The sequence below is a fragment of the Acomys russatus genome, chromosome 22 (genome assembly GCF_903995435.1).
Source record: "Acomys russatus chromosome 22, mAcoRus1.1, whole genome shotgun sequence".
Taxonomy (NCBI): Eukaryota; Metazoa; Chordata; class Mammalia; order Rodentia; family Muridae; genus Acomys; species Acomys russatus.
Genome location: NC_067158.1, coordinates 15,275,027 through 15,303,020, shown reverse-complemented (window position 1 = coordinate 15,303,020; position 27,994 = coordinate 15,275,027). Strand labels below are relative to the sequence as shown.

Genomic DNA, 27,994 nt, shown 5'->3' with positions numbered 1-27,994 from the left:
GGGACCCAGAACTGCTGAACAGCAGAACTTACAAGACGGTAAATGTTTGGCCTTCTGTCAAACACAGTTAACTAAGAGCAGCATGCTCAACAGAAGTAAGGGAGCTAAGTTTGGATCTATCTTTCCCCTGCACACCTTCCCATGTCTCTCTAGAGGTAACGCTAAGTTATCTTGCGACGTTTATATGATTGCCTCGCCTGAGGTCCTTGGATCTCTAATGAATTGGCTAGTATTTCTCAAAGTGTATTCCAGAGAACACAGAGGTCACAAGAAACAAAGAAGGAGAAGGAGACGCGGCAGAAAGCAGCAGCAGGAGGAGGGGGAGGAGGACGGGGGACAGGAAGGAGAGGGAGGAAGGGGGAGGAGGGGAAGGAGGAGGAGAAATAGCAGATTCTTTAGTCAAAGCCTTTGCTGACAGTGTTGCATAGTCTCCACCCTGCCGTCTCTTCAAACTGAAGTCATATGCAACAAACAGTTTCTTAGAAAAACAATACCAACGCAGTTTCAGCCACCGCTCCCAAAGCATGTTTGCCCACAGATGGTGCTCATTTGGCGTCTTTCTTTTCTTGTGTGCATATTACTGCACTTTTATGTTTCATGAGAGTTGGGTTGAATCGGGAGCCATAATACTATTCTGAAAGACAATCATTCCCCCTACCCGCTTGGCACCCAATCTAATCCAAACAGACTTTAGGCTTGTGTTAAGAAAAGCCATTACTGTAATAAAATGACTAAATCCAAGCTCAAGAGCAAGAGCTCAGAGCACAATGTTAGAGGTTTTATGACAAAATGGAAGAACTGAACCCAACAAACAAAAAGGACCTCTGGCCAATGCAGTGAAGCGAGGCATGCAGGTGAGTTCTCTCATAACAGTGGGAACATGATGTCTGCTAGCCTTGGAGCCACCAGTCCTCTTGGTCTCCACTGTGCAGTTGCACTGTCTTTCTCTCCCACTTCGTGAGTTTTGTCTATGAGAAGGCATCTGAGGAAACCCTCCAGAAGCCAGGTCTCTACAGCAACTAAGCCGCTGGAGCCAAGGGACCTCATGGGCCACCAAGTAAAACGCCCACTAATGTGTTCTCCGCATGGTCCTTTCCTTTATGGATCACCAGTGAAGATCTATCTCTTTGTTTCCTTCTAGAATCCTGGCTTTGCAGGCACAATGACCATGCCTACCCATAAGAGATGCTGGGTCAAGCCTAGGGCTTTGTGTGTGATAGGCAACATTGCCATGTTTAACCACTGGCTGTAGATAACAGATCTAAGCCTTTCGTTAATTACCTTCTGATATTTCCTCTGAGATGAACTGAAATCAATTCTCCAAATAAATTTGAGCCTGTTCCCCTTCGCAGACAATGAAGCTATGGCCTGCACTGCAAAACCGGAATACCTACTTTCATATACTTCACATTAGGAATATTTCATACTAAAAATGCTACGTTGTAGCTTAGCTTTTAATGTCTAGTTCTCAGAATCTGAATACAATGATGAAGAAAGCCTTGAGGTCACCCTGTCTTGAGATGTGAGGACATTTCCTCCAAAGGGGAAGTCTAGCTTCATCTCTAGCTGAAGCGGATTCAGATGCTCACTGCATCACAGTGGGGTGATATTGATTAAGAGGTGTGAGCAGGGGATGAACAGGCAGCAGAGTTGGTGGGAGAGCTGTGTCCTGTCCACTGTAAAGGATGAAAACCCTCCACAAGCTATCAAGTCTCATTTTGGTAGTGTGCTTATTCTTTCTTGAGTGCCATCAGGCCTCCTCATCAAGGAGAGGTGGTCAAATATGGAGCACAGGAGGTCCCCCTTGGTCTTAGACCTAGGGGAGGGGAATAGGGTGAAAGGGGGAGGGAGGGAGGAATGGGAGAATACAAGAGATGGGATAACGATTGAGTTGTAATCTGAATACATTAATAAAATTAAAAAAAAAGAAAAGAAAACCCTCCACAAACAGCTAATAAGTAAATATACACACTGAGAGACTTAAGCAGCAAAAATGAGAATTAGGCAAATGGAAACTACTCATTTTTTTTAAAGTATAAGCTTTATACTTAAATAAATAAATATAAGCTTTATACTTCAAATGATGAAGGGTGCTTCAGAAACATACCAGGCAGCCACATGAGTCCTGGAATTCTGGGCCAGAGTAAGGGTCCCTATGCCAGCTTGAAGAATTCATCCTACAGGGGGAAAAAAGGAGAATCAGAAAGACTGTTTTATGAAAGAACCACTTTATTAGTTCCACCACAATACAATACCGTTCACAAGATGGCCACCTCCTTGCCACTGAGGCAGAGCTCTGGCATGTGACTTCACAGTGGGAGCCACTAATCTGCTGCCAATATTTTGTGAGCATGCCAGGATTCTGCGATGTGACACAGGGATTACTTGCCTGCTCATCTGGAGTGTGCTATTATTGTAGGAGCGGGGAGATGGCTCTGGGACTTCCCAGAGCTGAGGCTGTTGGCAGACCCCAAGACTCTCAGATCATAACCAGATATCAAGACGCGCCTAGTAACTGGCTATTAATTGCATTAGATTGAAATGCTTGTTCATTTCTGTGTCATGTCATAGTAACTTAATTACTCCAAGAAAAGCTACAATTAAATTTCTACATGAAGACAGATTGTGAGGGTTGGGGAGACTGTGGATAGGAATAAATAAGCAACTCTTAAATTGTTAATTGCGTGTGTGTGTGTACATGCTATAATGCATATGCAGAAGACAGAAAACCACTGTGGGAGTTAGTTAGTTAGCTAGCTAGCTAGTTAGTTAGTTAGTTAGTTTATTAGTTAATTAGTTCATTCATTCTCACCTTCCATCAAGTGGGTCCCAGGGATCAAGTTCAAGTCTCTGGGCTAAGTCGTAAGAACTTTTACCCACTGAGCCATCTGGCTGGCCATAGAAACTTTTCTATGTAGACTTTTATGCTTGAGAGTGCCAGAAATTAAGGGTTTGTTTTTTTAAAACGACAATTTTAAGTCAAATTTTACTTTAGTACAGATAACTAGTCTGAATTACTCAAATACTGGGAAGAGGTAGAAATGAACATTTACCAGCCCACAGGGACCCACTATATTCTTTCCTTGGCCTACTTTTCAGATCATAAGACAAAGGTAGCAGCTTTAAGAACCACTAGCTGGTCACATAGCAGAAGGACTGACCCGCCATACAGGTATGTTGTTCCAATGGAAGACAGATAGGATAATAACACCATGTTGGAAAAAATCCATCCAACAAAAAGACACATGTCAATTATGTTAACCCAACTGGCAAATATAATGTCCATAAAAGTTTCTAATAAACATTATTATTAATATTATTATTAGTATTATCATCATCATTATTGATAATTTAGCTCATAGGAGTTCCAGATTATATTATCATTATCATCATCATCATCATCATCATCATCATCATTATTACTATTATTATTATTATTATTATACTTTAGCGCCTAAGAGTTCTAGTCAGGGATTCCTGAGTTAACATGGAAACAACGCTGAAGGGAGTTGCATTTTTTAACCAGATGGCAGTAATCTAATTACTTCTGTTTTTAAAAGAATGACTATTTGCCTCTCTTATGGCTAGCAGGGGATACTTTTGGCCATAGGTGCCTTGAGTGACTGGGATTGAGGGCTGTGGTATTGATGTGGCCAGTCCTGCAGAGCCCATGCATGGCCAATCCTTGTCTCCTCTGGGAGGAGGTGTTGGGAGGCCTGGTGCATGGTAATTCAATCACTGAGGGCATGCACTATTGGAATAGACGCATATTGTGGCCATGGGACTCTTCTTACTTAGCCTGTGAGAGTACAGAAATTACCTGGCCCTGTTCTCTGGCTGGCTACATCCTCTTTCACATGCAACCCACCATTTCAAATCAACCATTGTGTTGCTTAACAGGGCCACACAGATCCTCACACGATGTTCTTACTCAGCAACACAACTCTAAGCTAAATAAACCTCCTTTCCAAAACAGTATCCTGCCCCATGTCTTTTGGTTTTGATGGACCAGCCTGATTCCATCTTAAGACTACAAGCCATCTGTTACAAGGTCAAAGGAAGTTCATTCCTGTTTTCTGTAAAACCTAAGTCTGACCATGTCTGGACCTATTTTCTGGAATTTGTCATGTTCCATGCCCTATACTATGACCTCTACCCTGATAAGATAAGATGTCCTAGCAAGTTACTACAAAGACAAAAACCCTTGGAAACTTACTAGCCTTGCAGTTTTTAGAATATATAGACACACATATATGTATATATAAAATATTTAGATTATATATATACTATATATAGTATATATACTATATATATAGTTTGGGTAGTCTAAATATATAAAATACATAGTCTATATTACAGACTACATAAAGAGACTTATATGTATAGACATATATAGGCTTATACCTTGTATATAGACTATATATAAAATATTTAAACTATATATAGTCTATATAATATATACATATATATGTATATATTACAAAAAATTTCTCCTGTGTTTGGGGCTATTCTCTCAAACCCCACTTTAGAAGAGTTAGCTCTGTCTGACTGAAATTAAAGCTTGCTTAATTCAACCAAAAAACTGTGCCAGTGGTCTTTAGTTCAGTGGGATTAACACTATAGCCACAAATAGGGGAGTGATATAATTTCATATAATTTAATGGATTGTTTCTAAATTCCTTATTGTCCCTTCTTAATCTTCTGTTATTTTTTTAGCTCCCTTTGATAGAAAACCACAAAACAAAAAACATTTCCGTAAGATTTGAATGCTAATCCATGACAATATTTAACAGATTTTACATTTTTGAACATCTCAGCCTCCAACAATTTTTGTGTTCAAAGATTCACTGCGAAGTTCTTGCAAGCACTCATGAGAGAGACAGGCAGATGAAAATGTCTGTTAGAAATCACAACATCTTTGTGAATTTCCTTCTAGATATTAGGAATCTATATATGCTTGGTGCTCTCAGATCATATGCCTAGTGCGCTCTGCAGGACCCAACAACAGTAGTGCTGTTTCTGAGTCAACGGTCTTTGAACATGGTCAGGGAGTCCCTGACATTTGGGCTGAGAAGGTCTCTATGCGAGAGGGATGCCTGGAGTTTTCCATAACATAACATGCATCTTAAATCTCAAATAGATGTAAGGACCTCCTTCTTCCTCAAAATGAAACAAAACAGAAACAGAAACAAAACAGTGTTCTGAGATGTGCACATGCTTAAAGGGAAAAAGAAGCCTCATAGGGGTCACTTTGCAGTTCAAGGTGAAGGTTATTTCTGCAGGAATGTAAACACATTGATGACAGCAGGGGCAAAGAGAGGTTGATGCAGCTATCCAGGTCACATGGGCAGTGCGGGTGAGACCTGACTGGGGCAGCCTGCTGTCCAGATGTGTTCTCATGGGTACCTGGATGCCCTAGATGTGTACTCTGTGCTTTCTACTCTTGACTGTCACACTCATCTTCACAGAGGAGCCTGGCCAGGAGGAGCAGTGCCAGGCCCCAGGAGCCACTGTCACTACCCAGTGGCCTGCTAGTTTTCTCTGAGCACCACCTCTGGCCAAGGACGGGAGGCAGAGACTGGGGCAGGAGGAGGGAGCCAGCACACCTGTAAAGGCAATAAGCTGAGTATCTAGACAGAATAGTCAAGCTGTTCTGCCGTTCCTAAAGCATCGACTTCACCTGGGTGTTTTCCTTCTGAAGGACTAGAAAAAAAATCGTCCTGTTTTTCTGCTAATCATTTTTCCTTAATACAACTTTAGGCCAAGGATGGATCACATGTGTTGCCATTTCTGTTCCTTGGAGGTATGAGTATTGTTCATCCTCTATGTTTTTATTACAGAAGAGAAAGTGAAAACATCACCATTGAACTCTTCACTGAATAAATCACTTTGTGTTTCAAGAGAAGACAAAGTGAAGAAACATAATTAATTTTCTCATAATTCTTCCATACTGAGACCATTAATAGTTACCCAATCTCAACTAATTACCAGCATGACTAATGGGCAAGATATGTCATCAGAAACCAGGAAACATATTTCTAACTTTTTTGTCTAGGTTTCCATGTTCATGACTGAAGACACAGAAATGTATCAGCCAGGACACTATCAAGCTCTCATCTCTCGCCTCGTTTGCTCCAAATGTAATTATAAATTTCTTAGGAGTGGATTCTTTGCATTAATCTTTGTCCCTCTTGATTTGCTTGTACGTCCTCAAGGAATTAACGTTAGGGGAAATCATAGTAACGGGCCTACTTACAAAGCAAGGTGTGCCTTATCAAGGTTTTCAGGCCAGGCATCCCCCTCACGGTTACTCTCAGAGCCCAAAGAAGCCTTCTTCAAAGCAATCAGCACATATTGATATGCTGACCTTTTATACTTTGTAAATGTATAAAATTGTCACAAAAGCTAACAGTAAAATTCAGTGACTTAGACATGTGAAACCTCAGCCACAGTTCTAATTTCATGGGCTTGAAAGAATATATGGAGGAGGAAGCAATGTCTGTAAATGTCTGTAAAAGTCCTGAGGTCATCGTTTAAATGAAACATGATCATTTGTAAATACTGATTCCAAGTTTCAAAAACACGTTTTTGTTTTACCTCATTAAGTCTCCCCCAACATGACTACCCAAACACAAACTGAACAAGGAAAACACCGATAGACCCACCAAAGGTGACGGGAGAAAGGCCAAGAAGTATCAACCCTACACAAAGAACTACAGGCAACTATGAAAGGCATAAGAGTGGGAGGCAGTTTCTTGGTAAGTAAAGTTTTTCATGGGACATATCCCTTGGACTAGTGTTTTGATATAAGTGAGTATATACCATTTGTCTCCTTTTGCTTCTGGGTGAACTCACTCATTATAATAATTTCTAGATAATCCATTTGTCCACAAATTTCGGGAATTCTTTGTTTTTAATAGCTGAGTAGTATTCCATAGTGTAAATGTACCACAGTTTCTTAGGCCATTCTTCTACTGAGGGACACTTAGGCTGTTTCCATGTTCTGGCTATTATGTATAAAGCAGCTATAAACATGGTTGAGCATATGTCCCTGTTGTGTGGTAGGGCATTTTCTGGGTATATTCCAAGGAGTGGGATAGCTGGGTCTTGAGGAAGCCCTATTCGCATTTTTCTGAGAAAGCACCAGATAGATTTCCAAAGTGGTTGTACTAGTTTGCATTCCCACCAGCAATGAAGGAGTGTTCCTCTCTCTCCACATCCTTGCCAACATGTGGTGTCATTTGAGTTTTTGATCTTAGCCATTCTGATAGGTGTAAGATGGAATCTCAGTGTGGTTTTGATTTGCATTTCCCTGATGACTAAGGAGGTTGAGCATTTCTTTAAATATTTCTCAGCCATTTGATATTCCTCTGTTGAGAATTTACTTACCAAGAAAGTGGGTCAGAGGAGAGGACATCCTATTGAGACTTTAGGCGAGAATAACATGGAAGAATGGGGAAAGAGTAGGATCCACAGGGTCCTGGAAACCTACAAGAAGAACTTTATGACAGGCAGATCTGGGTCCTGGGGTCCTCCTCAAACTAAGGCACCAGCCAAGGAGAATATAGGCAGTAAACTTCGAACCCCTACCAAGACCTAGCCAACGAACATGATACTCTCCACCGTTGAGTGAAGAGTGAGATCTGACACTCACACGAACTCTGGTGCCCCTTTTCTGACCATGTCCCCTGGATGGGGAGACCTGGTGGCACTCAGAGGAAGGATAGCAAGTTACCAAGAAGAGACTTGAGCATATCCCCTAAGAGGGGAATAAGGGGAAAATGGGAGGGAAGGAAGAATGGGAGGATACAAGAGATGGGATAATCATTGAGATGTAACAAGAATAAATTAATAAAAAAAATTTTTAAAAAAAGAGTGGGAGGCAGGCTACCAAGAAGAGACTTGATACCCTATGAGCATATAAATGGGGAGGAAGTCCCCCTCAGTCACAGTCATAGGGGATGGGAGTAAGGGGAAAAAGGGAGGGAGGGAGGAATGGGAGGATACAAGGGATGGGATAACCATTGAGATGTAATAAGAATAAATTAATAAAATAAAATTTAAATAAAATAAAATGAAGATGAAATTGAAAGAAAAAAAGAGTGGGAGAAATAATTTTCCCTGGGGAAGAGCACAACAATTGGATATTCAATACCAAATATTCATCCCTGAAAACATGAATATAAGTAACATTATACAGAGTAGATAGATTATATTTGGGAATATATATATATATATATATATATATATATATATATATATATATGCAATAACAATTAATGAAAACATAGGCTACAAATTTGAAAAAGAAAAAGGAGGAGTATATGGGAGGGCCTGGAAAGAGGAAATGAAAGGAATAAATGTTGTAATTATATTATCTTAAAATAATTTTTAAGTAAATTAAGAAAAAAGGCAAGTGGGCCACTTGTCCATAAACATAAATCAGTAGTTATAGTCCAGAGGACATATAACAAGAAAAACAGATGCAGCGATAACTCAAGGTATCAGGGTAATTGCAAATGTGATGTCATGACGTTCCAGCATTTCCACTTATTGTTCTTTATGAGGCTTTGGACAATTTACAAACTCTTTCTGAAGTTCAGTTTCCTCATGTGTGATGAGATACTGTCTCCCAATTGTCTCAGGGTTTGCATGGAATTTAAATAGACCAGGAGAACCAAAAGCAGTCTGGAAGGTATGGATTTCAATGCCATTAATCGTAGCACCCTTCCAGGCGTGGAGGCACACACCTTTGATCCCAGCACAGTAACACCCTTAAGACAGGAAGGTACCCATCTCTGAGTCTAGCACTAGAGAGGCAGCAGAAGAAGAAGAAGGAGTTCAAGGTCAGACTCGGCTACATAGTAAAATAATAATTAGCAACAACAACGACAGTGACATCACCGACTGATTGTATGCATTGCTGGGTACCAAGACACACATCCCCAGGTTGATCTTCGCAGCAAAGCTACTGTTATTCCATTCACCCACAAAACAGGTAAGTTGGATAAAGAGATCCTACCGCAGAAGGAAACCAAGGTTTACTAAGTTCAAATGATGAGACACACAGTCATGGAGATGGCCGTGGAAGGGCCGTGAGTGAAGACTACTGCAGAAAAGCTGTTGTGTTTGCATTTACTTATTTGTATCAAGCTGCTAAATGAATCATGAAAAGTGTGGCATGTATACACACAGTAGAATATTATTCAGCCATAAAGAATTATGTCACGTAGCACCCATGAGTAGAATTGTTCATGAACACTGAAATAAGTCAGGTATAGAAAGAAAACTACCACTGTGTTACCTATTAACTTGAAAATATTGTCTCAATGTGTATATGTTTTTTTTCTTTAGAGTGAATAACAGTTAACACATAATTTATGCATAATTGTTATGTAAGTCTCTTTTGGTTTGAATTTTCTTATGCTAGATGAATATTACTTTTTAAAAATCCTACAGAGCATGTGTCTATGAAAGGTAGAAAGAAGTAATTAGGCACTTTCTTTCTGGCCATTCCATAAAAACGACAGCCATTGATTAAATCCACTAATTAGACTCATTAATGTCCTACTCATTAAGCTGACTTTCACTCCATATAGCCAAAGCTGGAACATGGACTAACTCATTCTTGAGGGAAGCAACACTTGGGTCTCTAGAACTGCTGGTGTTGGAGTCTCTGCTGTGCACAGGGCCCCAGATACTCACGGCTGACTGACCGCACAGAGAGGATCCCGATCTCCAAACTTGCGCAGAAGAACATGGGCAAGGTCCACACCCTCTCTCCCACTGCTGTAGGATGAGGAGGAAACAAAACACCATTAGGATGGAGCGGAGGACACACTCTGACCTCACCCTAGTCACGCTGACTGGGATAACAGTTTCCAGAGCACCAGACAAAGCTGATTTCCTAGTGCGTTTATGGTAAAGGCCAATGAGAAAGGATGAAACCAAAAAATGTCTTCAAACACAGCGTTTAACACCACACATACAGACTGGTATATGTTGCTAGAAAAAGCACAATATTTTTTCTCATCTTTTCAATTAATTTTCTAACCACTTTTACATATTTTCATGGACCTAAAACCAAATCCTAAAGGCTATCTAATATAATGTCATATTATGCTAATTTATTAAAATCAGTAAAAATTACTTTCTCCGTGCTGGAGCTTTACCTTGGAACAAATATTCATTCTGTTACTCAGAAACACAAAAATGTAACTTGTATTTACATACTATGGTTCCTACGTGTCATTGAATCATACTTCTGTAGTTAGAAGTCTTCAGCACAGAACTGGACCTGTGCTTAAGGCACACTTTGAGTAACGATGTTTAGCTTACTGGCCATAGCCCCACATCTATTTATAGTTCAAAATAATATTACCAAGAGCCAAAGTTACTGATACTGAATTTCTTTACCAAAGAGACAATCAGCAGTAATGCATTCATGTCATTGTAAGGAAAGATGCAGAAACAAGCACTAGGAAAAAGGTTAAGTTTTGTACATCAACTGTAAAAAATGACTGGAGTTAAGAAAACGGTAAAAAAAAAAAAAAAAAAAAAAAAAAAAGATACATTGAACTTCTTAAAACTGGAATAATTCGTAGTAGGATTCATTTCAATTGGTTACAATTCAGAATTGGGTTATTTGTAAAATACAGAAGACTTTTAAGATGGTAGATACTATGCAGATACAGTTGGATATAATATCAAGAGAATAAGCTGGAGAAAGTTAAAAAAATTTATCCAAACATCTCCAGTTCCAGTAGCAAAGGAAAATACGGACTTTTACAGAGAACAAGATAGAAGTCCAGAGTCCGTCTTGAAATGATTGGCCCAATTTGTGAAGTGCTTTCCTCTCAGTGATAAGAAGGGCAACAGCTGATGGTGACTATTGTTGTTTTGATTGAAAATCCTAAATCGTTCAATTTTACCAATAAAGATTTAGGAGCCAAATGCTGTGGTGAAAAACCTGCTAGCTCAGAGAGGCATAACATCACTCAGCTGACCTTCCTACTCAGCTTATGTCCCAATGGAGAAGGCCCAAAGGCTCAATAGCTGTGCTGACAGCCCAGGAGGAAAAGCTCCCCCCCCAAAAAAAACCAAACAAACCCAAAGCCAAAAAAGCCAAAGGCCAAGGAGCTGAGGAGCTCAAGAGCTAGAGAGCTAAGAGCCAAAGTGCTAAAATCTCAAGAGTTGGACATGGTAATGTAGAAGCTATGAATGAGAAAGCCCAGACACCCTGCAGATGAGGTCAGGCAAAAGAACATCTTTTACTAATTGTCTCACCAGTTAAAATAAAGCAATCCTTTCTATTTCAGCTAAGTAAACCTCCACCTTAGTGACAGTGTCCAATACTGTTGACGCGGCACATGACTGCTCTACAGCATTAGTAGCAATACCAACTCTGTTTTGTATTTCTTTCCTTATCTCTTCAAATCTGAAATTCCCTACAGCAGAAGCTGTCCTCCCATAGAACATTAAACTTGTACTTTGAAGGTATAAATATACAAAGACACGGACTCATTTAGCCTAGTGTGACAAAGGTAGAAGACTATTTTCTGCTTGGAAAACTAGAATTTTTAATGTGATCTGTTATGTGGGATAGTATTATAAATAAACACAACCCTGAAGGCTCTTAAGAGAATTGAAGTACGATTATCAAAGATTACTGGTTTGTGGAGGGGGAGATGGTGCTGGAACTCAATACTGGATTCCAGGTGAGAATGGTGTGGAAGAATGGGGAGATAGAAGGACCCAAAGGGTCCAGGAGCCCCACAAAAAGACCATCAAAGCTGGCGGACCCGGACCCAGGAGGGCCTACACAAACTGCTGTACCAACCAAGGTCAACGCATGTAGTAAACCTAGAACCCCTGTTCGTATCTAGGCAATGGACAGCTCATTCTCCACGGTTGTGGAGACTCTGGTGCCCCCAATTTGTCCACTTCCCCTTTGTTGGGGAGGCCTGGTGGCACTCAGAGGAAGGGGAAGCAGGCTATCCAGATGAGACCTGATAGGCTGTGATCATATGGTGGGGGAGGAGGTCCCCTTCGGTCAGAGATCTAGGGGAGGGGAATAGGGCAAAAGAGGGAGGGAGGGGGCAACAGGAAAATACAAGTGAGAGGATAACAATTGGGATGTAATCTGAATAAATTATTAAAAATAAATAAAATGTAAAAGAAATAAAAATAAAATAAAATTCCAAGAGTAAAACCCAAAAGCTAAAAGTGCTAAAGACCCCCTCTACTTCTGCATAGTGTCTTAAATACCCCTCAACTCAAAGTCTCTCCTACTCTTTAATCTCTGTCAGCTGGTTTCTTGCTCTATCTCTTGACCTAGGGTTAACTTTACTAAATCCTGTGTACAAATAGCTCTTGAATTAAAGGTGTGTGTTAGGGCTCAACTAGGCCAAACAAAAGACAGGATTTTACAGTTCATAATTTCAGGGATCACAATGGGATCAAACAGAGGCTTTTACAGTTCACAATCTCAGGGACCAAATACTCTGCAACAGACTAAGTCATGGCTTAAGACAGAAGATCTCAGAAAACTGTACTGTATTTCCAATAACATACACTTTAAATGACATAAAAGACAGGAAAGGGGGATTTAAAAAAATTGCCCACTGCACGATCCCACTGCAGGAGAGGAGTGGACAACCTTTACCTCTCACTCAACCAGCATAGTGGGAAGGTGCCATTTAAAATTTTTTATTTAATTATTGTTTATTTTTTATTGTTTTGTGCGTCACACATATCATGACATGACAACTTATGGGAGTCAGTTTTAGAGGGAACTATCATATCTGTTCCAAAGATCAAACTCAAGTCACCCAGCTTGGTGGCAAGTGCCTTTACCCACTGAGACATTTGGCTGGCCCTGTGAGATTACAGTTTCAAAATGACTGCCATGCTGGATCAGAGGCTTGGTTACCCTGGACCTTCATGAACAGCAGACTGTGGGAATCAGAACAGAGCAGCTCTGAACAGCAAGGTAGGAACTGAGCAAGCCAGAGTTCAAGCAGGTGGTTGTTAAACACTGGGAAGGACAAAGGCTGGAACCTGCATCTTCAGCCCGACTTGTGAAGGATCTCTTGCTAACAGAACCATGTAAAAACATCACCTAGGAGCTGTGGCCAGCATTTTCGACCTATATAATAAGACACCCCTCTCCCCAGGTGTGAATGGCATCTGTGCTATACCCTATAAGAGAAAGCATAGGGTGTAGGTGACACTCTGGAAACAGGAGAGTCAAAACCAGATTGAGCACCCAGGCTAGCAACTACATTTACTCCGAGGCCCTAGACCTGCATCCTCCTTTTACATTTCTCCATTACTCAATATCTGCTTCGTCACTGCTTCTTTTCCCTTCTTTTTTTTTCTATTTGTTTTTCCATCTGTTTTTTTTTTTAATGTCCCTCTTCACAAGCTTTTCCAAAAGATAAATTTTCTCAGGCTTGAGGGATGGAGGAGTCTTGGGATGTTGAGGTTGTCTGGCTTCTGACTGTAACCCTTTACATCTTTCTCTTCCCATTTTAACTCTATCTGAGATCCTCACTCCCCCAGCATCCCTATTATAGTTTCCCTCCTGGATTTTCTCTATCAGCCCACAGGAATTGCTAGTCTCCCTCTGCTTTTCTCCGTTCATCCATTCGCTCAGGAACTACTATCTATGAATACACTGTTATGACTATTCCTTCTCTTCTGTTTTTCCTATTTTAATTTTATTTGTATCTGTATGGGTGTTTTGTATGGCTATATGTCTGCATACCACTTTTATGTCTGGTACCCACGGAGACCACAAGACAGCATCGAATCCCCTGGAACTAGAGTTAACAGACAGTTGTGACCTGCCATGTAGGTGCTTGGAATTGGACCCAGGTCCTTTGGAAGAAGAGCCAGTGCTCTTCCTTACAGCTTCCACCAAGTGCCCAAATCATGTTTCTTGCACCTGTTTTCTCATTGTTTCCTAGCTAACATTCCTTGAGCAAGCTGACAGTGTTTTTCTGCCTCTCAGAATGCAGCAGTCCCTAGAGCTCTTGGTTGCTATCAGTCTCTGGAATTGGGCAAAGCATGGGCACAGAACCCACACAGAGTCACCTGACTGGAAGCTCCTTCCTTTCATAATATAATTAGTTGAAGGGGTACTTTCTCTTTAATTGCTTTTTATTGAATTTTTACACAGAAAAGTACTGGGTATGAATCCTGGTGCCACAAGCCAAGCACGTAGGCTGAAGGTTAAATAGCTGAGGTATGTCCTCAGCAAGGGAAAGAGAAACCCCAGTCAGGTATACCCACTCCGTCAAGAACGCTAAAAACATACCCACTGAAAGAATAAGGTTAATCTTTTAAATCACAGCACCATCCTTTTCTCAGACGTGTACGTGAAATGAGAAACCAAGTACATGAAAATTCAAGCTATTATTACTCCTAAAATCAGTACTGATCTCACAGTGATGCTGTCCAATGAGAGTGAGTTCAATAAAATCCCAGACAAAGAATTCAAAAGAATAATTGCAAGTATGTCAAAAGAATCTAAGAGGACATAAGAGGACATGGAAGAATATAAAGAAAACACATGAATGAAATAAGGATGTCAATATGGAAATATATAAAAGTAAACTTCAGGGGATGAAAAGTATACTTACTGAAAAAAATAGCTGAAATGGAAATGAAATGTTTAATAAGTTCAAAATTTTTTGTGGAAAGCATAACAGAGTGGATAGAGGAGAAGAGGAACTGTTACAGCTTGAAGACATAATCCAAAAACTCATATTCCTATATTCAGCAAAACTACCTGTAACAACTGAAGAATTTAAAAAAATATTTCCCTGCAAATCAAAACAACTCTGAGATTCCATCTTACACCCATCAGAATGGCTAAGATCAAAAATTCAAGCGACACCACATGCTGGCGAGGATGTGGGGAGAGAGGAACACTCCTTCATTGCTGGTGGGAATGCAAACTAGTACAGCCACTTTGGAAATCTATCTGGTGCTATCTCAGAAAAATGGGAATAGGGCTTCCTCAAGACCCAGTTATTCCACTCCTTGGAATATACCCAGAAGATGCTCCAGCACACAACAAGAAAGTTTGCTCAACCATGTTCATAGCAGCCTTATTCATAATAGCCAGAACATGGAAACAGCGTAAGTGTCCCTCAGTAGAAGAATGGCCTAAAAAACTGTGGTACATATACACTATGGAATACTACTCAGCTATTAAAAACAAGGAATTCCCAAAATTTGTGGATAAATAGATTGAGCTAGAATTGATCATAATGAGTGAGTTAACCCAGAAGCAGAAAGACTCAAATGGTATATACTCACTTATATCTGCATACTAGCCCAAGGGGCATGTCCCACGAAAGCCTTCACTTACCAGGAAACTGGGACAGAGGGGAGGACATCCTATTGGGACTCTAAATGAGAGACGCATGTGAGAATAGCAAAATAAAAGGATCCAAAGGGTCCTAGAAACCTACAAGTAGAACATTATGATAGGCAGATTTGGGCCCAGGGATCCCGCTCAAACTAAGGCACCAGCCAAGGACAATACAGGCAGTAAACTTTAAACCCCTACCCAGATCTAGCCAATGGTCAGAACATTCTCCACACTTGAGTGGAGAGTGTGATATGACTTTTTCACATACTCTGGTGCCTCACATTTGACCATGTCCCCTGGAGGGGGAGACCTGGTGGCACTCAGAGGAAGGATAGCAGGTTACCAAGAAAAGACTTGATACCCTATGAGCATATACAGGGGGAGGTAATCCCTCTCAGGAACAGTCATAGGGGAGGGGAATAATGAGAAAATGGGAGGGAGGGAAGAATGGGAGGATACAAGGGATGGGATAACCATTGAGATGTAACAAGAATAAATTAATTTAAAAAAATAAAATAAAATAAATTCAGAGATGAAAAGCAGAAATTATGATAGATATCACTGAAATGTATATCATTATAATGTATATCATGGTATCATTATGACAAGCCTTAAAGACTTGTATTACACTAATCTGGAAAATATAAAAGGAATGCATGACTCTCTAGATACATGTAGCAAACAAAAATTAAGCTATGATAAGATAAACAACTAGTATTGAGCTCAAGAAGCAACAAACTGTACCTGTTATAAAATTCTCCCAGCTCAAAGCTCAAGCCCAGCTGATTGACTGCTGAATTCTGTCAGACCTTTAAAGAGAAGATGCTACCTATGTTTTTTAACCATTCCATAAAATACAGAGAATGGAAGCTACCAAGCTTACTTTATAAATGCAGTACTAGCCTGATACAAATGCCAAATAAAGACGCACTAAAAGTAAAACTATATTTCCACTTCTGAGTGAGATTCAGGCATTTTTTCTTGGGCTCTCCTTGGCTTCTCTGGATCAGTGATGTGGTTATCTAGTACATTATGGCTAATACTCACTTATATGTGAGCATATAGCAAGTGTGGGTTGGGTTACCTCACTCAGGATACCTTTTTCTAGTTCTATCCAGTTGCCTGCAAATTTCTTGATTTCCTTGTTTTTAAAAGTTGGGTATTATTACATTGCATAAATGTACCACAGTGTCTTCATCCATTCTTCAGTTGAGGGGCCTCTAGGTTGTTTCCAGTTTCTGGCTATTACTAGTAAGGTTACAGTGAACAAAGTTGAGCAAATGTCCTTGTGATAAGGTAGAGCATCTTTAGGGTACATGTCCAGGAGTGATATAGCTGGGTCTTGAGATAGATCTATTTCCAATTTCCTGAGAAACCCCAGATAGATTTACACAGTGGTTGTACAGGTGTGTACCCCCACCAATAATGTAGGAGTGCTCGACTTGCTCCAAATCTTCACCAACATGTGGTGTCACTTGAGTTTTTGATCTTAGTCATTCTTACAGGTGTAAGATGGAATCTTATTACTGTTGCTCTATGGTCCAGCTTGACATCAGGGATGGATACACCTCCTGAAGTTCTTTTATTGTGTAAGATTATTTTAGCCATTCTGGGTTTTTCATTTTACCATATGAAGTTGAGAATTGTTATTTCAAGGTCTGTGAAGAATTGTGTTGGTATTTTCACAGGAATTGCAATATGAAATATGAGAACTAACAATTGAGGTTGTCCTCTTCCCTCCACACACATGAATGGGCATGTGCAATACTTGTGCATGCATGTGTGTGTGCACATACACACACATCAAAGTATCTCTCCTTGTAACTGAGTTGGCTTTATTCTAGAGATGCATGGGTAGTTCAACATGTACAAATTAATAAATGTAATATATTATGTAAGTGGACTCAAGGACAGAAATCATATGATAAAAGACACATAAAAGACTTCTTGGTAGAATGCAGCATCAATATATATAAGAAAAACTCTGAACAAAAAAGAAATTCAAGGAACATATTCCAATATAATAAAGGCTATATACGATAAACCTATAGCCAATATTATACTAAATGGAAAAATATTGAAAGTATTTCAACTAAAAATCATGAATACAAGACAGGTGCCTACTTTCTCTAGTACTATTCAATATAGTGCTTGAAAATGTAGCTAAAGAAGTCTGACAAAAGAAGGAAATAATGTTATGAAAGGAAGAGGACTCACCCAGGAAACACTTAGACTGATAAATACTTTTGGCAAGTTGCAGGCAGACGCAGGACTGACATACAAAAATCAGTAGCCATCTCTATACCAATAGCAAATTTACTGAGAAATAAATCATGAACAAATTTCATTCACATTTCTTTCAGTGTGGAGCCCATCCGGCCTGATTACTTTCCACTGGGACCCCCTTCTAAAAGCCTAAGCATCTTAACTCTGTATGCACACTGCATTTTTCTATTACTCCATCGCTCAGCCTCTTAGATTTGTTCCATATTTTAGCTTTAGTGAACATTCTACAATAAACATTGATCTGATATTAGAACAAAAACTTAGAGTTAAAGCTAACCACGGAAGTAAAACATCTTTACATTGAAAACTATAAAAAAAAAAAAAAAAAACTGAAGAAAAAAAATCAAGAACAGAGTAGAAAGAAGGACCTCCCATTCCAGTGGATATGAATTAATTTTTGGAAAAATAACCATCCTGTTAAAATTGACCTATAGATTCAATACAGTCACCATCAAAATTCCAATGCCATTCAAAGAAATAGAAAGAAGAGTAAACATGAAAATCATATAGAATCATAAAAATAACCAAAGTAATCCTGAGGAAAGGAAAGAATACAGATTTCTCTCCATGCCCGATGTCAAGGTATGAGCCACAGAAACAAAAGCTGTGTGGCACTGAACTACAACAGTCATGTCGCTTGGTGGGGCAAACTAAAAGACAAAGATAAGATCTCACAATGGTATCCGCACATGAGTTGTGGTCAGGATGAAAAAAAATCATACAACATACACTGGAGAAAATGTAGCCTCTTCAATATGTGGTACTGAGGAAATTGGATATTCCCATACAGAAGAAGAAAACTGTATCTATAGCACTTACCTGGTAAATATTACTCCAAACAGGTCAAAAATCGTAATGTAATACCAGAAACTGTCAAATTGTTAGGGGATGGGGGTGGAAAATCTTCAAGAGCCAAGCCTAGGCAAGAACTTTCTGGAGAGGGTGCTGTTAGCTCAGGAAATAATATCAATAACTGATGGATAGAGTCTCTTGATTTAGAAGCTTTTGCACAGAGAAGGAGACCACCCACATAATGGGAGAAAAGACTTGCTAGCTCTTCATCTGACAGAGGATTAATATCTATATTATATGAAGAACTCAGTACAAAACAAGGAAATAAATAACACAATCAACATGCATGCTGATGAGATGGGCAGACAGTTCTCAAAAGATGAAGAGAATTTTATCAATAAACGTGAAAAATGTTCAGTTTCTCTAGCCACCAGAGAAATACAAACCTAAGCCAAGGTGCCATTTTATCAGTCTTCTATGAATGACAATCATTAAGAAAACAAATAACAACAAATACTGTGAGACTGTGAACAAAAGAAAGCCCTTAAGCCCTGCTGGTGGCAGTGTAAACTAGGCCAGCCACTTCCGAGTTCAGCATGGAGTTTATTCAGAAATACCAAGAATGAGGCCTCAGCCTTATACAAACAGCTAAAGGCAACTGAGGAAAGTTGTGCACCAGATAGGTCCAGGGAAAAGCACACCAACTGGTTATGAAGTGTCAAACAGCGCTGAAAACATAAATACAAGTAACATTATAAGGACTGAATAGGTTATATTTAGGAAGATACAGGTATATACATATACAGTTATGCGTGCAATAAAACAGAGGTCATGAATTTGAAGGAGAGCAGGGAGGGGTATATGGGAATATTTGGAAGTAGAAAAGGGAAAGTAGAGATGTAATGAAATTATGATCTCCAAAACAATAAACAAATTAAAAAATTGTAAAATATTAAAAAGAAGACCCATAAAGCCAACTTGCCCTATTTCCAGAGACACCTCAGTGAACACTTTGTAAAATGTGAAGTTGATTTATGCTTAAAATAAATGAGAACTCAATAAAAAAAAAAAAAAAAAGAATAGCTCTGTCATGTCCATCTCTTTGGGTTTATTCGAAGATCTCCAAGTCAAAATATCGCAGGGCTATGGGCATATTAATGTTTACTGTAGACTGTTCGCTATTGCTAAAGTACAGAACCAGCCTAAGAGGCTGGGCAAAGGAGGACAACAGAAACTACACAATGTATAAGCGCTGAGATGGCGAGGCTTCTGGAATGGGGTCCTAATGGAAGGCACTCAGGCCACATGGGCTCCACCCTGAGAGGAGAGCCCCTGGGACTTGATTATTCCCGCAGAGAATGGGCTGTGACAGGGGTGTTAGAGGTGACTGTGAAGGGAAAAAACAGGCAAGCAGAGGTAGAGATGGTGCATAATTTTCTAAGTGCCAAATCCCATGTCTCAACAGCAAGCTGGGAACCCTGAGAAAATTCTATATAAATTAACAAATTCTGCTCAACGTTTTAGCAACAAATCTGCCCTGTAGACCTGAAGATATTAACGATCTTGATCCAATGCAGCATAAGTCATACAGTGTCTGGCTGAGAGGGATGTGCAACTGGGGGGCGGGGGAGGGGTCCTTGTCCTAAAAACCACTGTGCAGGGCTTTGTAAAAGATACAACTTCCATACTTTTCTAAAATGCTAAAATGCTGAGACTGTATCTGGTCATCCTAGCTCTTGCTAAGGGCCAAGTTGCTGGAGTGTGCCTGACCCTTTGCCTCGTGTGCTCTTACACACGGGGTGCTTGGCTGCTGTGAGAAGGAGCCAATGATTCGGTGCTTGGGAGCAGGCCCGGCCATCAGCTGCTATATGCCAGCCCTCAAAAGAGCATCTCAGATTATGCTTGTGTGGTCTGACCTCAGGAATAATAAAAGTATTAATATTAGAGGGAGAGGGGCTAGGGACCAAAGCCAGGGCCTTGACTAGGCTAGGCAAGTCCCCTACTTGTGAGCTATAACCCCACCTCCTTATATGAGAATTTTTATCTGAAATTAGAAAACAAACAAACAGAAATTGTTGGGGCTGCCGTACGGCATCCTCAGCTCAGGCTTCTACACCGGCACGACTGTAAAGTAGCTTCTGATGGACAGAAAAGAGTTTCTTACCTGAAGAAGTACGTTTCTGCACTCTCATAATGGCCAGGCGTCAGCTTGAGAGAAGGGTATGTGGTGGCCAGAGGCTGCACCATGAACAAGCCCATGGCCAGGGCCACGAAGAGCACAGGCAGTAGCAGGTCTGAGGTGGTACTTTTCCAGGCTCGAGACGTACGCAGTAGCCGCTTCCTCAGGAGTGCCACTGCCTGTCCCAAAAGCAACTGGAAGCCACCTATGGGCTCTGGCAGGGTCCATCCAGATGGAGTCCTCACAGAAGAGCCACCTGTAGGGAATGAAAGACAGACAGAGTGAGCAAGATGCAGGGGATGCGGAGCCTTACTCCTACCTGCTTCTGATGAGTCTCTCCATTTACCGTGTAGGGGGTCTGGACCACTTTCTAAAGGATAGCTCCTGCTAAAGGATGCCTTCTCTTTCTAGACAACTTCGAGGCTTCCTGGGTCCCCGTTCTAGAGACCATACTGTGACTTGAGGCACTAAATAAGGGAACGAAGTACTTTTGCGTTCCCTCTGATGTCGCTTCTGAAAGACCAGCAATGGGAAAAGACCTTGCCCCACATACCTATTGGTTGAAATAAATCCGGAAGCACCTGGACTTCTGAAGCCTCAAGGAAGCTTCTGTGAGCATCCCGCCCCCCACTAAGCTGGCTGAGGAGAGGGATACTGAAGAGCTGCTTTCTCTTCAGTTCCTGTTCTCCTCCCCTCCATCCCTCCTATCCTTTTCTTCTGCCCTTAATTTGGATCGTTGCTGGGAAATCTGTAGGTGGTGAGCATGCGTTGGATATCGGGAAAACAATAACCAAAAAAAAAAAAACCATTGCAACTGTTCTTCCACAATTCACCCGCCACAGCTTCTCCTCCCGTGTCTTCCTCCTTCACCTTCAGAAAAGACAGGCAGGGTCCTGAAGGCATGGTCTCTGCTCCAGGGACAGATGCCAAAAGTTCCATGCCCTCAGTATTCCAGTCCCTCCCTCTTTCCGTTGTGGACAGCTTCTAGGACCACGTAAGTTAGCACAGAGAATCTGAAAGGGAACTGTGAGCTGAGAACCAGTACTGCGTGATCATCTATAAGCATCCCTCCACGGCAAACATCTGTAGTCATCCATATTTTCTCAGCACACTTTTCCTGGGGAAGTGGGCCATGGTTTCCTGACAAAGCTTTGAGTGACAAAAAGTGAGGCAAACCCAGGGCAGAGGTTTCAAGCTCGTCCTGTGGGAAGCTTGCTCAGTCACCTGTCATGGTCATGAGCAGTTTTCCCCAAGGTCTAAGGTTCTTCAGCAAAACAAACCCAGCACGGAGCATTGTGCAATAAAAGTAGTGACATCAGATAACAGCTGTAGGAACTGATTGTCCTGTTCACAAGCGCCACAAGGAAAAGGCGCTTTGCAAAAGAACAGCAAATAAGCTCTACAATAAAATAAAGCAGGCGCCACTTTTGAAAGATCTGTTATTTGTGGCAGTGTTTAGACCAGCACCACTGAGGCGCAGGGAGGTACTGAGTGGTAACCCTGTACATGGCAGGTAGCAGGTTATTTGGTTTTTTTCTCCAAAACCACACAACAGAGGGGTTAGAGTGAACACTTAATGATGTAGCCAATGGACAGCTCATTCTCCACGTGGGTGGGAGTGGAGGAGCGGGGACTTCCTCTAACATGAACTCTGGTACCCTCGATTTGATCACTTCTCCTTGGCAGGGCATCCTTGTGGCACACGGAGGGGATGCAAGCTATCTTGATGAGATCTGATAGGCTATGTTCAGATGAGGGGTGGAGGAGTGCCCTCTGTCAGAGGACTAGGGGAGGAGAATAGGACAGAAGAGGGAGGGAGGGTTGGAACAGGATGATACGAGCAAGGGGGCAAAAATTAGGATGTAATGTGAATAAATTATTTTTAAAAATAAAAAAAAATGTTTAAAAAGAAAAAAGAAATAATGTAACACAAGGGAACACAGGGCTGTGATCCAGATAGGGAAGCCTTACTGGGTAGGAAGGAGAGTTCACCGAGAGTTTGCAAGCAAGAGATGGGAACGGCACAGCCTATGCACTAACTCACTCTGATATAGGTATCTTTGCAGCGTGTGGCAGGACAGGAAGTGAGCAGTGGTTAGAAAGAAACGCCAGGCCAGTCCTCTACCCAGATCTCAAGATGCTTTCAGAAGGTGCCCCTGCTTAGACCTACACATCATACTGTAAAGCAGGCTGTACAGAGCAGAGGCCCCAAGCACCAGATTTTAAGCAAGGCTGAACATCAGATTTAACTGGAAACCTTAAAAAATGCCAACTTCCTGGCACTGCTTCAGAAAGCCATCTGAATCACAGACAAATGAATGTGCTCCTCCTGACTTCCCTGCTGCTCAGCCTAGCTGTGCTGATATTTAATGCATTATCAATGGTGGTCCAGATATGACTCTCATAAAGCACTTACCTCAGGCAAACCAGGGACATGGGTGCTAGAAAAAGACTAAGCTGAGCATGACACTCTCAATGCTGTGACACTGCACAATACCCGCTTGCAGTGTTACAGGTAGTTGCCCTAGGACAAGGACACACAAGAACTAGCTGGAGATCAGAGCTCTGAAAAGTCATCAGGTGGCCTATGTCCTCAACTTCTAGACGGGCTTTTTTTTTTTTTTTTTTTTTTTTTTAAATAATGGCTTGAGGTCTTTGGTGGCTTTTGACTAAGGAGCTCTGTTAGATGAATGACTTGTTTTGTTTTGCTTCAAGAAGTGCCGAAGGGCCCCCCAGGGAAGGTCCTGTGACTTTTTATCACTCCCATCGTCACCAGAAGTCACACCCCACAAATACACCTTCACGCATCATCTTTGGAAATCACATCCCATCATCCACACTTTATAAATCAGGCACCTTCTCATATATGGGTACAGCAGGCAAAATATTTTAAGTGTCATTTATATAGGAGAAAGGAGCATATCAAATCTCTACACATGGCCTGGTGATGGAATGAGTATGGAAGTAGAGACAGAGAAATATGGGGAAATACAGTCTATGTTGCCAGTGGCCTCAGTCGTGGAAGAGACTTCTGAGTGGCATAGCAGAGTGGGGTAAATCCAACCTTCACTAGCCTGGATAAGGATCCAGTGTTATCCATCCTCACTCTGTGTGACTTTTGAAAAACAACATAACCACTCTGAATGGCATCTCCTCAATTAAACAGAGAGATTTAAAATAGTTTCCCTTCACATAATAAGGGTTACTAGGATATCTATGAAACTATCAAAACAGACACAATACTGGCCTCCAGTTACAGTAAATGTCCCTCAGACAGCCTCCGTAAGTCTGTGGAAGAAAGGTGTGTCTCCTAGCAAGAATATCTCCACTTTTCTATATAAGTTAATTGGATGTAAATGAGAAAAATAAAAGGCTAAGATACTTTATAGTTATGAATCAACCACCATTCAAATATTCATGGCTAAACTTATAAAAGCATTCATATGAATAATTTAATAGACAAAATTAAAATGCTGGACCAAATTGTTATGAATTGTCTTCTTTGACTTATGAATGCAATTATATTCAAGGACTCCAGTTACATCTACAATTATGTATTCCCATTTACTCAGCTCTCAATCAAATCACTTATGGAAAATGTCCAAAGATTTTTTTTTGAGCAGTGAAGAGATGACGGTAACTCTTCAACTATCAGCACCTGGTGGAGCACTGAGCTGAAAATGTGGGCCTTGTGACATTCTAGAAGATTTAGGGTGGAAGTACTGCCAGCATAATGCTTTCACGTTAATAAAATTAAGTGCTCAAAACAAAATACTCATAAAGTGCCTGATTATACAGCCCACGAAAATTTAGAACTAGTCGATTAATATATATTGTAAAATAAGGCAGCAATTTGGTTCCTCAACTCATCTGAATGACCGAGATCACAGGCAAAGTTAATGCGGAATGTTACCGAGTGTTCCTGGGAAAGGACTCTGATAACACAGCCCTGGGGAGAGCCCTGGGGAGAGGATCTGGAAAATCGCTTATATGAAATAAACATAGATCTTCATTATGGGAAACAGCAGAAGGTTTTCCCTGGAGTCCATGTGCAACTGTTGTGTAATCTAGAAGTGGTCCTACTGGGTGTCCATCTAAGGTAAATAAATAGATTCCATATGTTGAAAAAAAAAAGAAATAAACATAGATCTTGTTAATTTCCTTGTTTCCAATTCCAGGGCTAGGTGGATTCAAAATTAGAGATCCACCAGGTGTGTAATGTGAGCTGGCTTGCTAGAACTTGCCCAAATCAGCAGCAGGAAGCTGGAAACAATTTAGTGTCTAACACTTGGGGTCTGATGAGACAAGTCACGGTGTAGGCTGAGCACCTCTTACCTTCACTGATTGGGACTAGGAAGAAGTATTTAAGGTTTCTGGTGTTTTAACGTTTAGGGATATTGATTTATGCAAAATGAGGATGGGTCCCCAAGTCCAAAAACCAAATCCATCCACATTTCACTTTCACCTCATGTGCAGCCCTGGGGGGTAACTTCACACAAACCTTTCACTATGTCTGCGTTCTGTCTGCAGCCCCCATGTGAGACCAAGTGGAGAACGTTTCACTTATGACATCTGCTCAGTATGTACAGACTTCAGGTGTTAGAGAAGCATGGATGAGAACATCATGTACTTAACATGTACAACAGTGGGATACATTATATACCAAATACTTAACATACAGAGAATATTTATTCAAGCCTGTAAAAGCAAGTGAAGTGGAATTGTATCATCATTTATTCTTATATTATTGGAAGTGAAATTAATCTATAACATTATTATAGTATACATTATTATAATATAATATTATTATATTACAAATGGAATTATATCATCATTTGAAAGACAATGTTTACATAGAGACCTGCAATAGAGTTTCATTAAAAAGGGTGAAAGTGGCTGTGCATGGTAGCACATGCCTGTAATTCCAGCACTGTGGAAGCAGAGGCAGGTGGATCTCTGTGAGTTCGAGGCCAGCCTGGTCTACAAAGCAAGTCCATGACAGCCAAGGCTACACAAAGAAACCCTATTTCAAAATACCAAAAAAAAATGGGGGAGTGAAAGAGGATACAGCCCTGCAACATCAGAGTGTACATGGCTCCCAGTATCAGCAGCACACACTAACCAAGACAGGAGCATAAAGACATGTACTCATGGGAAAACTCACACAGAGTAACACGCACAGAATAACACATGCAGAATAAGTGAGATCAATTAAAGACACCAATACTAAACAAGCAAATTTAAATTCTTAGTGTGGTTGCTTTCAGGAAAAAGTTGTCTTTATCAAATAATTACATGCTCTATACATTACTTGATACAGTAGAGCTTTTTAATGTCTGGGTGGTTTTTTGTTTTGTTTTGTTTGTTTGTTTGTTTGTTTTTAGCCTACTTGCAAGTTACTGCTTGCATGCAAAGACTGTGGCTACATGTATTTTCTTCTTCATGGTTTTCTGAATTATTTCAAAACTGAATATTCATCTTGTCACCCATGAGCATTTTGTGAAAATAATATGCAAATTTGGGAGATTCAAATAAGATAATTCTCTGTTCATTTTAATGGCAGAGCTTTGACTTGAGATGGATATTTAAAATCTCATGGTAAACACTGGGTGTAGAGGCTAAGGCCTATAATTCAGAACTCTGGAAGCTGAGGCAGAAAGATCATGAGTTTGACATCATAGAAAGAGACTTTGTCTCAAACACAGTAAAAACGCTACAAATGTACGTCGGTAGTAGAGAACTTTTCTAGAATATGAAAATCCCTCAGCTCAATCCTTCAACAACACTATGCCATTCAATATTTCATATAACTGTAATTGAATGTGATTTTTAAGTTATGAGGTAAATTAAAACTTAAGAAATAATATAATATTTATTCTTGTTCATTTCTATTGTAGGTTTTCGCATTAAGCACCTAAATGAAGTTCTCAGGGGACCTTAGCATCAAATCCACAAATGAAACAACCCAGCAGAACACAGGCCCAAGAGGTTCACAGGCGGCTCTCCACAGAGGCAGCCAGTGCCAGGGCTGTTTGCTGACAGTTTAGGAAGTGTGGAAAGAGCCAGAATAATGCTCCACTGACTGAAGGAATTTTATGACACAAGGCAGAAATGGACCAAGCTGTTCAGGGAGGTGTGGGAGCTATTCTACACTGCAAGCCAGTCATGACCTTGGACTTCCACTTCACACACATGGAAAGTAAGCATACGTGACTGGACAGCTCTCACCCAACCAGTGGGATGAATCTAGTGAGTCCCAGGGGAACCTCAGGCAGAAGTATGTTTCTTCGAGAAATGTGTTTTAATAAAACAACTACATACCCTTTAAGATGGCTTTGAATTCTGTACATGTCTCCTAAATGACCTAGTACCAGGGGTCATGATGCCTGGATTTCAGTGAGGCGCACCTAAACTCTCTCCACATTGTAGCAAGTAACATTCTCTCAGTTTCTCAATTTACAAAACAAGAACTTAGAAGGGTTAGTCTTCCATCCTCGTTCTGTTTAAAGAATACTTATAATCATGTAACAGCTGCCCAAATAATGACTGTTTTATACTCATCACTTCTATTTTTCCCTTGAACTAAAACAACAAAATCAAAGGTTTCTTCTTAGGGAAGAATAGAAGAAAAGAGGAAAAATGGGAATCCAAGAGCCAAATGGAAAGGAGAGGCAAAAACAGGATACTATTTTGTGGTTCTTATATAGCTACTAATTTAGCATAAATATCAAAATAACTATTTCATAAATATTACAATAGTGATATGCACAGATTTGATAGGTACATACTGTGGCCTACTATATTTTCAAAAACTAGTTAATGATTTTAATTCTTTGAAACAGAGTCTATGAAGAGGCTGCATTTATCTCAATAACTTCCTGGGTGATTTCACAACACTGTCTTACCTACTCATCTGTGCTAATGACCATATTGCTCTTATCATGTCATTTTTCTTAAAATGTAAGAAACCAGTTAGTCACAGGAGCAGCTTTCTCCCTGTCACGCCACTGCTGTCTCCAGCTGCTGTCCAGCTGCAGTGGTGTCATTGATGTCATTCTTCAGGAAACACGATTGTTTTAATAGTCAAAGTGTGGAAAGCATCGAATTAGGATTTCACCATGGAACAAGGTTATCACTTACCCAAACCACAATTTCTACTCATTTAAAAGCATTTCAAATCCCTCTGATTAAACCTGCTTTGAGCAGACAATAGCTCAACCTTCAGATGACCAAAGACACAGTGCAACAATCTGAGAATCACAGAAATGCTGAGGGATCTGACTTTCTTGAATTGCATCCGAGACAGAGCTTCCACACCACGATGGTCCCGCCTTGAGTTTCCAAACCTGAACACC

At 40.5% G+C, this 27,994-nt stretch overlaps 1 protein-coding gene across 1 annotated transcript in view; it reads right to left on the bottom strand.

Annotated features, from left to right (window-relative positions):
* The window catches only part of Abca13 (ATP binding cassette subfamily A member 13), a 403,635-nt gene that overhangs the window by 142,486 nt on the left and 233,155 nt on the right, over window positions 1–27,994 (bottom strand). Inside the window, exons 42-44 of the mRNA XM_051164717.1 lie at window positions 20,625–20,895; window positions 9,706–9,789; window positions 2,108–2,177 (exon numbers count right to left, since the gene is read on the bottom strand). Coding sequence (XP_051020674.1) covers window positions 2,108–2,177; window positions 9,706–9,789; window positions 20,625–20,895 — 425 coding nt within the window. The remainder of the gene's footprint in view (window positions 1–2,107; window positions 2,178–9,705; window positions 9,790–20,624; window positions 20,896–27,994) is intronic.